This window comes from Humulus lupulus, chromosome 2 (assembly GCF_963169125.1).
Source record: "Humulus lupulus chromosome 2, drHumLupu1.1, whole genome shotgun sequence".
Taxonomy (NCBI): domain Eukaryota; kingdom Viridiplantae; phylum Streptophyta; class Magnoliopsida; order Rosales; family Cannabaceae; genus Humulus; species Humulus lupulus.
Genome location: NC_084794.1, coordinates 289,935,979 through 289,952,382, shown reverse-complemented (window position 1 = coordinate 289,952,382; position 16,404 = coordinate 289,935,979). Strand labels below are relative to the sequence as shown.

Genomic DNA, 16,404 nt, shown 5'->3' with positions numbered 1-16,404 from the left:
CTGTATATAATTATTAATTTTTTAAAAAACAAATCTAATAATTTAAAGCCATATATATGCAATACAATATCTTTATAATCCTATCACCATTTAACAGTTTCTATACATATATATATACTTAACATACATACTACATATATATATATATATATTAAAATTCGTAGAAAAAACTTCCCCATATTTCCATTATACCCATAAGGCAGCACATTGATTGAGCCATTCATTTTGTGATTAGCGTCTTATCCCAAACGACATGCAACTTTTAATTAAATTCACAGTATAATTGAAAATAGTGTCATCTACCGTATATACCGAATAAAACACCAAAATTCCATATTTTAATTGTTAATACATTTATGAAAGGTAATTGCATATGGATTTAGGCATTCATTTCGTGATTATCTTCTTATTTTTCTAAACCACCTCATCACGTCATAATACCAAGATATTGTGTATATATATATGTACAGAAGAGAGCTCACAAATCAAATGTAATTGTGTATATTTCAAAAAAATTGTTTGCTACCAAATAATATTACAGGAAAGATGAAGTTGTTTGAGAAAAAAGCTTTGTCATTGATTTACTTACTACTGATTATGATTTCATCATCATTGATAGAAGCAGCGAGAGTGAATCTTCAGTCTACAAATAATGGCAACAATGAGAATTCTAGCAATGATGAAAAAATCGGAGGCGTATTCGTATATAAAACGACGGTTCAAATTTTCAACAATTTGGACAATCAAAACCAACTTACAGTTCATTGCAAGTCCGCTGATGATGATTTAGGTGCTCATGTTGTGGCCAACAATCAAGATTACGAGTTTAAATTCCGAATCAATTTTACGGGTACTACTTTGTTTTTTTGTGGTCTTACCTGGGTTGGTGGAACAGGATCCTATGATATTTTTAAGGCAAGCAGAGATTCATTCAGATGCGCCTCAAAGTGTGTTTGGAGGGCTCATAATGATGGAATTTATGGCTTCAAAGAGGGTTCAAATCAAACAACTGCTGATATTATTTACAAATGGTCTTAACAACTTCATCTTATGTGATGGATTCTTGCATCTCCAATTCTACAGAATATATAAATATTTATGCTTTCAATAAAATAGATGCATTTGTTCCACTAAAGTATATTTCATTGTCTCTTGTAATGTAAAATTTTCTAGTAGAGTACGTATATTTCAATAAATATGTTTCTTTGAGTATGAAAATCGATTTTCACCCTTTTAGATTTATTCTAACTACATATATATATATATAAATATATGTATATATAAAACTACTATTATCCATACAAATACTACTATATATATATATTAATCTCCGAAAACATTAAAGAGAACTTGTCATAGATTGTAGTGCATGCATATATATATATATATATATAGTCTCACATGCAATAAATTTTTATCGATAATTAATATAATGTTTTTCATTTTATGAAAATTTCATCATTGCTTCATTCCTTCTTTCAACAAACAAGTTCCAGAAATCAGCATAAAAAAATTGGTTTGTTTCCATATATTATAGTATATATGACTATATATTATAGTATAATATATTTAATATAATACCTATTAAATTAGATATCGGCCTCTTTATATAAAAGCAGATTATCAATTTTAAAAAAAAAAAACAAAATTGTACAAAAATAAATTGAAGAGTACTAGTGTATGTTATTTATTGTTAATATAATTAATAAAATATATTTTTTTGTGGGAGATTTAAACTCTGTGTCTCCCTCCCTATATATACACACACACTCACTCACCCAATTACGTTGGATTAGCCTAATTTCTCTTGGACACCAGAAACTATTTCTCATTTCACTTTTAATTATTCATTAAATTTGAATTCGCCTTATTACAATAATAATAATAATAATAATAATATAAAAATCCATTTTATTCCGAGTCAAAATAAATGCATATATATATATAACTTATAAGGCTTCATTTTTCTAAAGACAGACAATTTTATCCAGTTCACTTATTAAATCATTAATTAATAATATAACCAAATACCATGTATAATAAAGGAATAACCATTTTAACCATTTTTCTTAATTACATACATACTAAATATATAAACATTTAGAAACCCAATCCGTCCACAAATCTATAACAACAGTAACGTGTATACTTTCATATATTGAATATTTCAATAAGGATAAATATAGCATATATAACACACTATATATCCATTACAATATTATATATATATAAATATACACAAACATTAGCCAAAAATAGTAACAAATTTACAAAACGAAAGGCACTACTTGTATTCCATTAAACCTTAGACAACACTGTTGATGCAACAATTTTGCCTTTCTATATCTGGAGGTACTTGCCGATGAATTCTGATTCTCCGGTCCTTCTCTGATGGTGAAGAAAACTTTGTCGATTGTTGATCTGTCGGGGGTACCTGCAAGAAAGACACTCTGATGCCTAAGTCAGATTTTCAATCGCTTCATCTGAGTAAAAGCTCAGTATTTTATAGAACAGAAATGTGAGGTGGCTAGTTGGTTAAGCTTATCCCCCGATTGGTGGGAGGAATAATTGAATTTCCCTCCAATATACATTTGGATCAATTAAATGTGCAGAGGTCAGAGGCACAGACCGCCTTTGACTCATGGCTTCTGACGTGGAGCTTCTGCAGGGTCAAAACAATCCGTTTCAATTTACCTAAAGTGGAAAAAAAATTTGGGCCCAACAGATGCCCCCCGGCCCAAGCTTAGAATGGATGAGGCACGCCTATTCAGTCGAACCTTGGGTCGCCTCTTCAACTCCAAAAATTTCGCCCAAAGCAGTCACTTCCCGTTAATTGAGGCAGGCCGCAGGCGCATGATCACATAGACCCCTGACATGCATCATTCAGAATTCAATGCACGCACATTTACTGAGTATTGCACTCGATTATGGCATTTCGTTTCCCATTTTTTTGGTTCAGTTCAAATAACTTCATTTCAAAATTTTCAAACTTCATTTCAGCCTTTCCAGAGAAAAACTCAGAAGAAAAAACCTTAAGATCGACCGTCCTTCCATTCTTGTAACCAATCTCCCAATTCTCCTAATCATGTCTTCACGTTCGTCTCCCGAGCCTGTGGACCGCGAAGGGTACAAAGCTGCATACAATCGCATACGCAAATCGTTTGACATTCCAGACAACGTCACAGTCCGAATGCTCACGGATTATGAGTTGAGAGAATGGTGATTTAAGGATGTGGTCAAGCCCAGGGACATGAGCTTGAGGCACATAGAATGGCTCTGATTTCCTCTTCCCACTCTGCTAGTGCAGATAATTTCAAATTCTGGAGCTCACATTTCTCAATTTCTCCCGAATGCTATTCAATCCATAGTTGGGGCTCAGATGATCGGAGCTCTCAGGAACGTTGCACTACAAGAAAAAATGCTTTTAATAACACCAAAAATGTGTTATCAAAACCTACGATAACACTTTCTGATGTGTTAAGGCAGACTGTGTTATCGTAGGTCAGGGTACTTTACATAACACTTTATCAGTGTTATACAGATGTGTTATTGTACTATCAACGATAACACAATTTCTGTGTTATTTTAATATATAGATAAGTTTTGAATTATGTTATTTATAGTCAATACTATAACACTTTTTTTGTGTTATACTACACTTTACTATAACACTTTTTTTGTGTTATACTATACTTTAGTATAACACTTTTTTTGTGTTATACTATACTTTAGTATAACACTTTTTTTGTGTTATACTACACTTTAGTTCACATGTGTTATATTAGCTCAGAGAAGCATAATCTTTTTTTACTTACACAAAACTAGAAAAACAAATATGAAAGTTGAAGCCAAATAAGGTAACATAAATAGATTTTTATTAATTACTATGTAATTACAATATTTAGTCTACTAGTCTAGGCTTAAGAAATCATATTACAACATAATTTATGTCTAATTCAGATTTCTTTATCACTAAATACAAAACAAAAAATGTATAAAAAAATTAGTGAAATACATTCTTCCATTCTAAAGGCCTCAACTACAAATATTGTCAAGAATTGCTCCAAAGAAATCATCTCAATATACCTGCACATTGTAAAAAAAAATCATTTTATTATTAAGAACATAAGACTTCTAGTTTCCACATGTAAGCATATAAAGTTTAAATTACTTATATGAACCAGTTTATATAACTAACTAAACTGCCATATAGCCAATTCACTTATGAGTGATTCATTTAGAATCATCACATACTTTAATTAACTTATGAAATATATGGAATGGATGCAACTTATTGTTAAGTCCCTTCATATAGTTTAGTCCCTTCACTTATCTATTTTATTCTCTCTTTTCAATCTGAATATGATTCAAACCACTTGTAAAAAAATGTGACTGATTAATTGTATATTTATATAAATAATTTTTACACAAACATAATTCATTATATGTATAATTTCATTGAATTTCCTGTAACACAAGTATAGGAGCCAAAAAAGGGAAACACCATAGTTTTCATGCCCAAAACATAAGAAACACAAGTATCAGATTAAAAGTAAACAAGGAATTGAAGAATCAAAATAAATTCAAAGAGAAAAGCAGAGGCTACAAAACTAAATGGGTCAGTTTCTGAGTTGAAAAAAATTCTGATATAGAGAGCTATGTCCCTTGACATGGGAAGACTATTCACATGATATGGCATTGGAATTTTCTCTTATGTGGTAACTTTTTTTACTACCACTTAATTGTTTATATTTCTAATGATAATATATTCATATTATTTATACTAATAAGATTACTAATGAATGAAAACATGAATAGGTCCCAATATATATAGCAGAGAACAAAATGAATAAGATTACTAGAGAAATCAAAATTGTTGTCCAAGCTCTGGGAAAGACCTGTAACCAGTTGAAAAATCATTCTGTTAACAAGACATGATTCACTTCTGAAAGCACTAGTTGTTAATATTATTTAGTTATGTTAGTTTGTCTGCTGAAGAGTTTGTTATATGGTAGTTAGTTTCATAACTACCCCCTCTATACTACTCATTATCTAGCAAGTTTAGACCAGATAATCTTTTCACCAATTAAATAGTCTAGTCTTGAACCATAAGTATAAATTTGTTGATAAATGAATTGTAATTAGAACAAGGCATTTACCAAATATCATAAATTGCATTAGGACATGATGAAAATTAATAATACACATAGACCAAAATAAATTGAGAATGATCAACCTACATAATGCACAACCACAGGCATATAAGCTCATAAATATATTAAAGAATAAATTCAGCACTAACACAACTGATAACTAATTTAAGTTTTAGGTGACAACAATAACTGCTAATTAAAATGAAAGAAATGACAACACTATTAAATAAAGTGTGGAAACAAAAGGAAATTCATTTGAAATATAAACTCAGTACCTGATCCTCCAGCTTATTGATATTGTGAACCCTTTCTGTCTTAGCTCCATCTATTTTCTTAAGATCCTTGTTCTGCTTGAAGTTGGCCCAGGAAAGAAGACTATCCAAAATGCCAGACTTCGCCACTGCAAGTTTAAAAGGTAAAACATAAACAAAGATACAGAAAGTAATGATTAGTGATTTGACTTGTGACGTGATCTACATGAGTTCCACCCTTGATTGTGGCAATCGAATTTACAAAGCTAAACTGGTTTAACAAGAGAAAACAATCAGAATAAAACACCCTTAAAAGTGCAGAACAGCATCAAAGTACTCTCATTAAACATAAAAATTCAAATACCTGTTGAAATTGCCCATCACTAAGGCTCACACAAACCTCCCACTTATCATTCACTTTCTCTGTGATCCTGCAGGATGACTTTTAAGCTGCAAATGGAATTAAAAAAAACAGAGATATTATGCTACCTAAAATTTATGAAAAACTGAAAGAAAGTGAACAAGTTCCAGTTAAGATTTTAGTTAAAATGAGCCCTCAAAGAGGTCAATACTTCCCAATTAATTTAGGACAACATGCCTGAACTATTTATGTAAACTAACTATACCAATCTTAAAAGGGAAGTAGCAAACCGTATATTAATAAAAAGATGATAAGCCTGTTTAAAAAAAAGAAAGATGACAAGGTGTCAATTATATTTTACAGCCTAAGAATCCAATCATATACCAACAAAAAAGGGTATCCACTAAATCTTATCAATCATGATTATCTAGCATCAGAAACACAAACCCAAAATCACCACCCATTTATACATGCAAGGACCTCTATCAAATTTCAATAACAGTTTTACAAATTATTCCAAAGGGGTTTGCGCATTCAAATAGTTGTTTTTTTATAACAAAACTTGCATCAATGAGTTAAGTCCAGTCAAAATAACTTAGAATTACAAATTTGGCATGGCAAGGTACTTTTCCAAATAATAACCCGCCAAAAGCCCAATTCATAGCACATTAAGAATAGTAACAAAAAATTACTGCAAAAAAAAAATAATAATAAGAAAAAAGAACATGTGTATTATTATCAAATATTAATTTTTTTTTCCAATTGACTTTGTGTACAACCTATGGGTATCATCAAATGACCTCTGTAGATATAGTAACGCAAACAAGATATTCCATGATAAGTCCCATGTAAGAGATTATCTTCTCTCACCCCTGAACTATCAAAAATCATAAGCTTGTTTACTTTACCAATATGTCCACCTTTACCACGTTGTTTACTTTTTGATTTCCTTGCATAATAAGAATTGTCTTCATCAGACATATCCAGCTCATTATCACTGTCATCTTCTTCTTCAGATTCTGCACCTCTCCAATTTTTATCCTGGTATCACTAAAAATACATCATCAACATGCAGAAAGAACCAATTTTCACAGTAGCACACCCAAAGAATAGTTCAGTAAATCTAATCTATCACTGGACATCTACCAAAAGATAAATGGAAATGAAGAGCAAAGAACAAAATAAACTCATTACAATACCACATCTAACATACAAAATATATAGACACAAAAATAAGTGTTCATTGGCACCATATTTTTCAGGGCCAATCTCTAGAAATTGGCATTGGAACAATAATAACTGTAAGATTTATCACAAGCACAACCATAAACACAGTACAGTCCAGTGTTTGTATTTTATTTTTCCAACTCTAAATTAAGTCACAAAAGTTATATCTTTTTTCTATAAAAAAAACAACAGAACTTGTATTTTTTATTTAAGAGAAATAATGCAAGGCAAAGAATGAGAATCACCCTGACAAAACAATAAAAAAGAAATTACATAAAAGTTATATCAAAGACAACAGTATACCTCAAAATCAAGATTAATTCATCAATTATTCAAAAAAGAAAAAAAGTCCATAGAAAATCAAACTATAGAGTGAGAGAAACATGGAGATTGTTACCCAACAAACTAGCTAAAGTATACTACAACTACATGAAAGGTTTTACAAGGGCTGAATAATAGCACAATAAAAAGGAAATCTGGACCTTCCATTAGAGAATATACTGTGGCGAGACTAATACAAATATAAGAAACCAAAACTACATTGAGATTAATTCACCAATTATTCAACAAAACAAAAATATCAAAGGAAAATCAGGCCTCATTCAGATAAAGGAAAATCAGACCTCAACTTAGAGTACAAGCAGGTATAGGCATGGGCATGTTGTCTTTGAAGAATAAATCACCCGTTATAAAATCAGTGTGAAGATTTCCAAACAAACCAAATACTCTGTGGCACAAATTTATCAAGAACTAGATAGTTTTGAGTATAATTGGGATGTTGGTTTGGCTGGTGAGGCTATATAAGATTGAGATAATAGTAGTTTTGGGAGATTCGAGGTGAGGGATTACACACACATGGCTGGTAAGACTGTATATCATAACCCAGAGACAGATAGACAGTTCTAACCATTATCTTTTTTGGGTTGGAGTGTTCTTTGTAAAAACAAAAGATGAAAGTGTGAATCATATTTTTGTTCATTGCACATTTACACTATCTTTATGGTCAAAGTTCAGGTTGGACAGGCTGCTCCAAGAAGCTGCCGTGGTTTTTAAGATGAAGACTATGGTGGGGATTGGGTTGTTGTAATGACCTCATACACGTTCCTTTAATTTGTAATGTTTCATTTTTATTAATATCTTAGTTTAATTTCATACCAAACAATAATAATAACAACAATAATTTGGGAACCCTCAATACCCATTCATAAACTAATGACAGTATCTGAAGAATAATTTGTTGTTTGCTTGCATCTAGTATTAGCTTCCAACATAGAAGTAAAGCAATCCTCTCTATTGGTTTTGATATCATGAAAACTGGTCAAGAATCGGACAAAAAGATAAAGAAATTGCATCAAAAACATAATGCAATTTACATGAATGATTACATAAGTTTCATTGATACTTTAAACTTAATTGAGGCCCACAAATTCAAAGATATAATCTCTTGACAATAAGAATGATTACAAAATTACATGAATAGTTGCTAACCTGATCAAGAACTGTACCAATATCCCTGTTTTTTTCTACTGTGTCACGCCTTATCCTCCTTGCTAAACGAACATCAGCATCTGCACTGAAAATTTTTCAATGTGAAGTGCCTCAACTTAGTAACACTATAAAGTGACATATCACGGCATCCCATAGTTAATACAGAAACTATAAAAGAAATCATTATATTAATTGAATCTTAAATGTAATGGTATAATACTGAATGAATTAGAAAAAAAAAATAGTCAGATAAGCATCTCAAGACCACATATTTGTAGTAGTAACTAATGAAAAGCATCAGAAATATAGAGTAAGAACATCAAGTAGCCTAAATGATAAAAAAGAAAATAAATGACCTGTATCAACAAATATCTTCATATTCATCAACTCTCGAACACGGGGATCATGAAAAATGAGAATGCCTTCCAAAATTATCACATCTGAAGGGTTTACCTGCACAGCATATGCCGCCATATTATTGAAGTAAGGGTCCTCTAATTCAGAATTCTAATAGAGATAAGAAACATACTGATAATTGCATGCATGCACATACTATAAGTACTGAATAACTTTAATTCTCCTATAACTTCTCTTTGGTCAGACAAGTATAAGAAAACAAGAGGAAATTCATTAGACCAGCATGTTAAGAAAACAAAAGTTACCCTTCTAGGCGGGAAGACATTGTTTTTGTAACTCTTGAAGTCACAGTTTGGAATATCTACTGCTTGCCCATTCCTCAACTTATCCATAGAAGCTAAAAGTTTCTCATTATCAAATGCATCTGACAATAAAAGTAATTTTACATCAAAAGACATGAAAGAGACAGCATGCACCATATAGGAGAAATACATACCATAGTTAGGCTAGTTATGGCTACAAAGCAAACGAATTCTAATGTACCCCACTAAATGGCTAAAAATATACTATATTTTTGTGAATTTTTAGCAAGATATAGGTATTAGAAACTGTGTACAAATGGGCACTAAATTACATAAAGTTTAATAGCACAAACCTCATTGCTTGGTTTAAATGCTTGGTTTAATAGCACAGGAACTCGTTTTCCATTAAGTTCCACTTTCACATTATTCCCAAGGCATCTAGCCATATCAAAAACTCTCTTTTTCATCAGCGCAACAACATCATCTTCTAAATGTGTCATGTTAAACTTAGCCAAATCTGGCTTAAAAGTCACCTTGGTCCAGTTGTCACTCTCCTTGCACTTTGTGATCACTGGATCAGTTTTCTTCCCCATGTTATTGGAGAAAACTTTCAAACAATCAACAAAAAATCCAATCAAATCAATATGTATGCTGAACCCAATTTCAAATTAACCACAGTAGAGAGCTTGTCTTAAATCAAAATTAAGAAATGAAATTTATAAACAAATTAGTCCCAATTTATGGAAAAACTTCAAATCGTCAACACACAAACCCAATCAAATCACCATGTCTACCAAACTATGCTGACCAAAATTTCAAATTAACTAAAAAAGAGAGCTTGTCCGAAACCCAAATCAAGAAATGATCTTTAACTAAAAAAGAGAGCTTGTCCGAAACACAAATCAAGAAATGATCTTTAACTTAAAAAGAGAGCTTGTTCGAAACCCTAATCAATAAAACACATGAATAAACAAATTATTTCCAAATTAGGGAAAACCTTCAAATATTCAACACGAAACACCCAGTCCACTCAACAAGTATACTAAGCTCAAAATTCAAATTAACTAAAAAGATAACTTGTCCGACATCCTAATCAAGAAATGAACTTCTATACCTGCTTGTACTTCTTCAGACGCTTTCCATCAACGGTCTCGATGATAAACTCAGTGATCGGAGCATAAAAATACCCCATAAATACAAAAATGGATATTAAAAAAAAAAGCTTACTGTAATTGAGAGAGGGACACAAATTGGAGAAACATACCAGATCTTGCTTCCACCATGCGTCGAGGTGATGAAGACACACACAATGTCGTCGTCCTCCTGGGCAGATTGTATAAGTGGCGGGCAAGCTTAATCGTCCACCTCCTGGGCAGCTCGGTTGAGAAACGAAGAGAGAGAGAGATGGGGTAAAAGAAGAGAGAGAGAGTTAACGGGGAACGAAGAGAGAGAGAGAGAGGGTAAATAGGGAACGTAGAGAGAGAAGAGAGAAGAGAGAGAGAGGGGAAATGGGAACCGACTGGGACCGACTGTGAAATGGGGAAATGGTTTTTTACTTTTCTTTTTTTTTTTGGTCAATTGACCGTGTGAAAATTTTGGGGGATACTGGGGGAAAATTAGGCGTCAATTAAGTCCCGCCTATATACATATATACTTATATATATTATAACAATTTTTGAAAATAGTTATATATTTGTGTTATGGAAATGGGTTTTTGTTGTAGTGTTGACATTCAGTCAGATGACATCTATGCATGTTTCACTAAATCGACGAACAAAGCGATAGAAGGCAAGCCATGGAAAACCTTCTACCTGTAGTGCACCAAAATTTTGTTTTAGATTATTAAAATTTTTGTCATTTATTTGATTTTAATGTTAAGTGTGATGAATTGTTTTATTTAAGTGTTGTTATTTTTATTTGGATAATAATTTGTTTTATTTGATTGGTTATTATTTTATTTAATTGTTAGAATTGTTTGGTTAATTAATTTAATAAGTGAATAATTGTGTAACATGTTTGTTTTACTATTAGTGTTACATTTTAATTAAGTGTGACAATTGAGGTAATTATGTGAGCTATGGTGGAATGCACTAAGGTGCATGATAGATAGTAATGCACCCTAGTGATTTAGTGTGTGCTAGTGCATGGTAGCATGGTGCACATGTGTAGATTTCCTACACATTTTATATTTCCTTATTTTTAGATTTTATTTGAGTTAATTTATTTATTTATAAAAAAAAAAGGGAAAAGAAAGGGAAGAAGAGTGTTTGGGCGTGTGACCTAGTGGGAAAGGAATGATTTCTTTTAAGTAATAAAAAATCAAAAATTGAAGACAATAGTTATTTTGGGGATAGGCATGATCATTTTTATTCCTTTATATCTATTTAAATAAAGAGAAAATAAGAGAAAATAAATGGAAAAAGGAAACTTAGCTTATTGTGTTGGGGAGGCTTTATGAGAGGATTATGATAAAGGGGAAATGAAAGAGGAGAAGAGCCATTTGCTCTTGTGTGGCTGCCATGACCTAGAGAGAGAGAGGAAGAAAAGAAAGAAAGAAAGAAGGAAGGAGAAGGTGAAGAGGAACCCCTCTTAGAGTATGTCCTCTTGTTTTTCTTATTTGTATAATCTCTTTTATTGATAATATGTTATTGACTTGTGTTATTGTTGTGTGTTTGGGTTCTTTCTTCTCCTCATGGTGGTTTTCCAATAAAAACCCTAGGCTTGAACAAGGGTGTGGAGTTTGGGTATTGATCTTATTGTGTTCTTGATTTTACAATCAAGAGAGGTAATGGACTTTTCTTAGCCTTTATATTGTTTTTGGTAGGTTGACTATGAGGTTTTGATGATGACGCTAATGGTTGATTTTTGGTAGGATTGGTGTATATGATTTGTATATTGTGAGAGTATGATTTGTGTTAAAAGGGTTGTGATGTTGATTTTTCTATGCATAAAAAAATTGTGATAATCTATGAATGCATGCATGGAGATTTCGGCCTAGGCATACCTAAGTATGTTCTTGATATTTTTGTGATGTTGAGTGAACATCAATATAGTAGATCCATGTTTTAGGACCTATGTGATATGAGTAAGATAATAATTGGCAATCTTGATATTTTGATCCATGAAATTTTGATAGATGCATGTTATATTGTGAATGATTAAATCATAAGATGCATGAAAATCATGATAGAAACATGTTAGGATAATATAAGGTATATGTGAATATGGTGCTTATGAGTTATTATATGTTATTGTCATTGTTAGTGTTTTGTTGGTTTTCAATGGAATAGAAAAAAATGGTTTTAAAATAATTCATGTGAATATGTTAGTGATATTAGAATCATGCATATTATAAGAGTATGATGAGATTTTAAACATGTATGATTTTATGTAATTTTTGGGACAAAAGTTGAGTTTTATGAGGAATTAAGCTTGCTGTTTTTTTTTAAAATAATTGGGTAAAAGTTGATAAAAAGATGAGTTGCATGCATAAGTAATGTTCTTGATGTTATGTTAATTTTTATGAAATTAAAAAGGGGATTTTAAGTCTCATGTTATGATATTTTACTCAATTAATTACCTACATAATTTTTATTGATTCTTTTAGAAAATATGAGCTTTTAAATTGATTATGGTGATTTTTAATGACAAAAACAATTGCTGGAATTTTTGTAATAAAATATGAAGTAAATGTCACTAAAATGAATTTGATGAGTTTTTGGAATAAATTATTTTTCCTAAGTTATGATAATATTGAAAAATGATATTTTAATGGTATGAATACATATTTTGATAAGTAATGATTTTTCCTTTATTTTTATTGAGAAAAATATTTAGATTCTATTTATTTGTGATTTTTAAAGAAAATATATGGTGGCTGAAAGTTTGTTTTAAAAGGGTTAAAAAAATTTATTTAAATTGTCACATATGGATTTTTGTTACATAAAACTAAGTCTTAAATAATTTAAATAAAAATATATTTTCCACACTTAAAAATATATTTTTCTCACCTCATTTATGTAACACAATGATAAAATTTATTTTTCTAAAGAAACATATTAAAAATAGGTATTTTAATTAAATCCAAGCTTTTTGGTAAATTCTTTGTAATTTGAGATTAATGAATGAAATTTGTCACATATTTTATTTTTGAGCTAAAATAAAATAATTTTATAAAATAAAATAAAGTTTTGGGAAGTTTAATCAACTTATAAATTTATAAGAAAAATAAAGCATGTAATATGTCTATTGATTTTCAAACAATAAAAGCAAGAAATGTAGAATTATCGTTTTTGAAAACGTCTTTATTACGCAATGTTCCCACGTATGCATGTTACATGCAAATCAACTTTTACGTCCAAAATCATTATTATTATTCAACTATGTGATTTTTATAAAACAATCATGTTAGTAAAATGGGTAGAACGAGCATTATTCTTTTCGGCGATAATTGCATGTTTAGTGTAACTGTTATCATGAGTGCATGGCCCATGCACACATGAGTTGTATGGAAGGGCAAAATAGTAATTTTATGAACCTAAGAAATGTTATTTTGATTATGATATAGGCTCGTTGAAAGATTGTGAAATTCTTAGCTTGGACCTGAGGTAAGGAAGTTAGATAGATTCTATGATTTTATGCTATGAATGGTAAGGTTGTTATATGAATGAACTGTTATGAAATTATGAATGCCATAATGTGATGATATGTTGAATGTGATATGTGTATGGATGTTAGATACATCAAACAGAATACGATGTTAGATACATCAAACAGATTTCGATGTCAGATACATCGAACGAGTTACTAAGGATATTGAGACGTGACTCCTAGGGCGGACGCGTCGAGGTTATTCAAGGACCAGAGATCTCCTGTTTACCTCATAGGGTGACATGGACAACTAGTGTTCCATGCTCATCATGTATGCTATATGTTTGTGATATGATGATATGTACGATTATGTTATGATATGATGATATGTATGATTATGTTATGATATGATGATATGTTACGATTACGTTATGACGTACCATGATGTCTTAGATGAATGTTAGTGTTTGGTTTTTGTTGTTTTCTTACTTGCTTATTTGTTTGTACTTCCTTACTGGGCTTTTAGCTCACCCCCCCCCCCCCCCCCTTTACTTTCCTTCCAGGTAGCAAATAGGATTTCTCTATGGCAAGCATGGTGACGTGAGGAGTTCTTTCATCATGGGGTGTATGGCGTGGGGTAATCCTATGGACGATAAAACAATCAACGTAGAACGCCATTTAAACTATGTTTTGTTTTTAAGGGACTTTCCTAAATTATCAGTGGGACTTTGTTATTTAATTTATTTGGTTTCTTTGAACTTTGCATAAAAACCTATGTTTTATTTTAAACTTGTGGTGCCAACTTGCATGGTTTTAAATAAGTCCCCCTGAGACTTTAATAATGGATGGTATTCTTTTATAAACTATGTTATGCGAATGTTTTGTAAGTATTAGTCTAGGGCGTTCTTTACACTACCTTTCCCCGAAAAAATATTGAACAATCTTTACTAATTTCGATAGCTCCCATAGGAATTGGGACAAATATTTCTTTGCAATTGGTGGTGCGTGGTACCCTGAATTTCTGCCTCAAGAAATTTTCCCCCTGGCCAAGGTTTTTTAAATAAAAGGTGAGTTCTGTTTTTACTTTGTTCTTTCTCTTCCTTTGTGTAAGCATATTGCGTTTAAATGATTGTCCATTGATCTGGTCCTATGTGTTGCCATTTTATTTTATGTTCCATATTTCGCGTGGCCTCAGGTCAGCATGAGTCTTGAGAGACAAAACCTGCTGGCAGATAAAGGACTCCTTTATGAGTCCAAGGAAAATGCCATTAGGATCAAAAAGGTAATGAACCCTTACTGTATGAAAATCATGACTCGGATTTGTTTCATGGATTGAACTGATCTTGGTGCTATGCGAGTCAGAACACAGAAGAGCGACATGTCCCTTGCCAAGATCACGACAACGTGTGCGAAGCAGTTGGGAGTGTTCTTAAAAAGGTATCCCCCTGCTTATTTGACTCTGCCATTATCAAAGACTAAGTATGAGAGGACGTGCTCCGAGACCTTTGCCGATTGTGCCAAGCGACAAGGGATTCCTGAGAGCAAGAAGAGAGATGGCTCTGACTTAGCTCCTACCGCAGAATCGTCTCTTGAAAAATATGCTTTGGCACGCAGGTCTTCTCGTATACACGGGCGGTCCTCCACACCCTTTGAAGCTCTGTAGGTCCAACCTCTCCAATAGGTGCATCATCCAAAGGACGCCCTGGGAAAGGGGAAGTCCCGAGATGAATCCTCTGACGAAGACTCGAAAGATGGAAAATGCATTTCATCCAAGCTTCGGATTTTGAGAGGTTCTGCTTCTGCCGCTAGAGGCTCTTCTCTGACAATCCCCAAGCTTACACCAGGGAAGTTACCAATTGGGCAAGCTCTATCCTTACCCAAGATGCCTCTAGGGTTTGCCCCCGTTGATTCTCTACCTTCGTCGTCCTCTTCTTCCTCTGCATTGAGGTCCTCCCTGGGGGATGGCCCGAAAAGCGTTGTGCCCTCTGCGGCTCTGCCTTCTGAAATGGTCAAGACGTCACGGCGGTAACATGGTGACTTTCCAGTAGAGGCAAGATATCCTAGCACATGTGTGAGATCAGCAAAGGCATTGTCCTCTGGCTCTGCCTTGGCCTTGGTTGGGGGGTCTGACATTGGCCATAGGCAAGGATCAGAGGGGAGACGCCCTTCTTCTACCTCTCGCAAGAATTGTCTCTTAGAAGATTCCTTCGGGGGTGGCTTTGGGTCTATGAGCAGTCCTTCTCAGCCAGTCGATGCAGGACAAAACATTACTTCGGAGACTCTCCCTGTACGTCCAAAATCAGGAGCTACCGAGCCCACAGGTGGCCATAACTTAGGTGTTGATGTTCGTGTGACATCTCCTACAACTTCTAGGACTCCTTTGGGGGAGGTCATCATTGTATCCCCGGAGGGTACAAGTAATTTTGAGTCGCCTAGTGCCTTTTTAGAGCAACTGATGTCTTCTGCAGTACAAACGCCACTGTATTTTCCAAGTGACTTGGGTGACGATGTTGGAGAAGGGCCGCTTGTTCGTCCCTCCATGCCACATCTTTCTGGAATAAGAACCGCTACTTTGACATTTGATAGCATTATGGTGTCATCGCTAGCGAGAGGCGGGGAACAATTTGCCCTCGTTGCTTTTGTTGCTGTGCTAGTAGGGAGAGAAGAAAATGATA

The 16,404-nt window shown here is 32.8% G+C and overlaps 2 protein-coding genes across 7 annotated transcripts; one reads left to right on the top strand and one right to left on the bottom strand.

The window, feature by feature from the left end:
- The first annotated feature begins 546 nt into the window (after positions 1-546).
- On the top strand, positions 547-1,038 carry LOC133815663 (S-protein homolog 6-like). The gene has a single exon (XM_062248476.1). The coding sequence runs from the start codon at positions 547-549 to the stop codon at positions 1,036-1,038; it is 492 nt and encodes a 163-aa protein (XP_062104460.1).
- A 4,572-nt stretch (positions 1,039-5,610) lies between these two features.
- LOC133819742 (uridine kinase-like protein 3) lies at positions 5,611-9,840 on the bottom strand. 6 transcript variants are annotated; one of them, XR_009886442.1, is made up of 7 exons: positions 9,493-9,840; positions 9,143-9,261; positions 8,837-8,933; positions 8,481-8,560; positions 6,674-6,806; positions 5,769-5,835; positions 5,624-5,675 (listed from the first exon to the last, which is right to left on the bottom strand). XR_009886442.1 is itself a non-coding variant. In XM_062253066.1 (6 exons), exons 2-6 carry the CDS (start codon positions 9,227-9,229, stop codon positions 5,819-5,821), a joined length of 414 nt encoding a protein of 137 aa, XP_062109050.1. In that variant the 5' UTR covers positions 9,230-9,261; positions 9,493-9,840; the 3' UTR covers positions 5,682-5,818. The 6 variants fall into 6 exon arrangements, 3 of the variants coding, with proteins under 3 accessions (XP_062109050.1, XP_062109051.1, XP_062109049.1); XR_009886441.1 differs by having other exon boundaries at positions 5,611-5,675; positions 5,769-6,806; positions 9,493-9,837; XM_062253066.1 differs by lacking the exon at positions 5,624-5,675 and having other exon boundaries at positions 5,682-5,835.
- Positions 9,841-16,404: the final 6,564 nt, after the last annotated feature.

Bases quoted from the DNA above. Each gene is read 5' to 3' on its own strand.
- LOC133815663 (XM_062248476.1), top strand. From the start codon at position 547: ATGAAGTTGTTTGAGAAAAAAGCTTTGTCATTGATTTACTTACTACTG.
- LOC133819742 (XM_062253065.1), bottom strand. From the start codon at position 9,229: ATGGATAAGTTGAGGAATGGGCAAGCAGTAGATATTCCAAACTGTGAC. The intron at 8,934-9,142 runs GTAACTTTTGTT...TATGCTGTGCAG, and splicing joins ATGTCTTCCCGCCTAGAAGG to GTAAACCCTTCAGATGTGAT. The intron at 6,807-8,480 runs GTTAGCAACTAT...TAGTGATACCAG, and splicing joins TTGGTACAGTTCTTGATCAG to GATAAAAATTGGAGAGGTGC.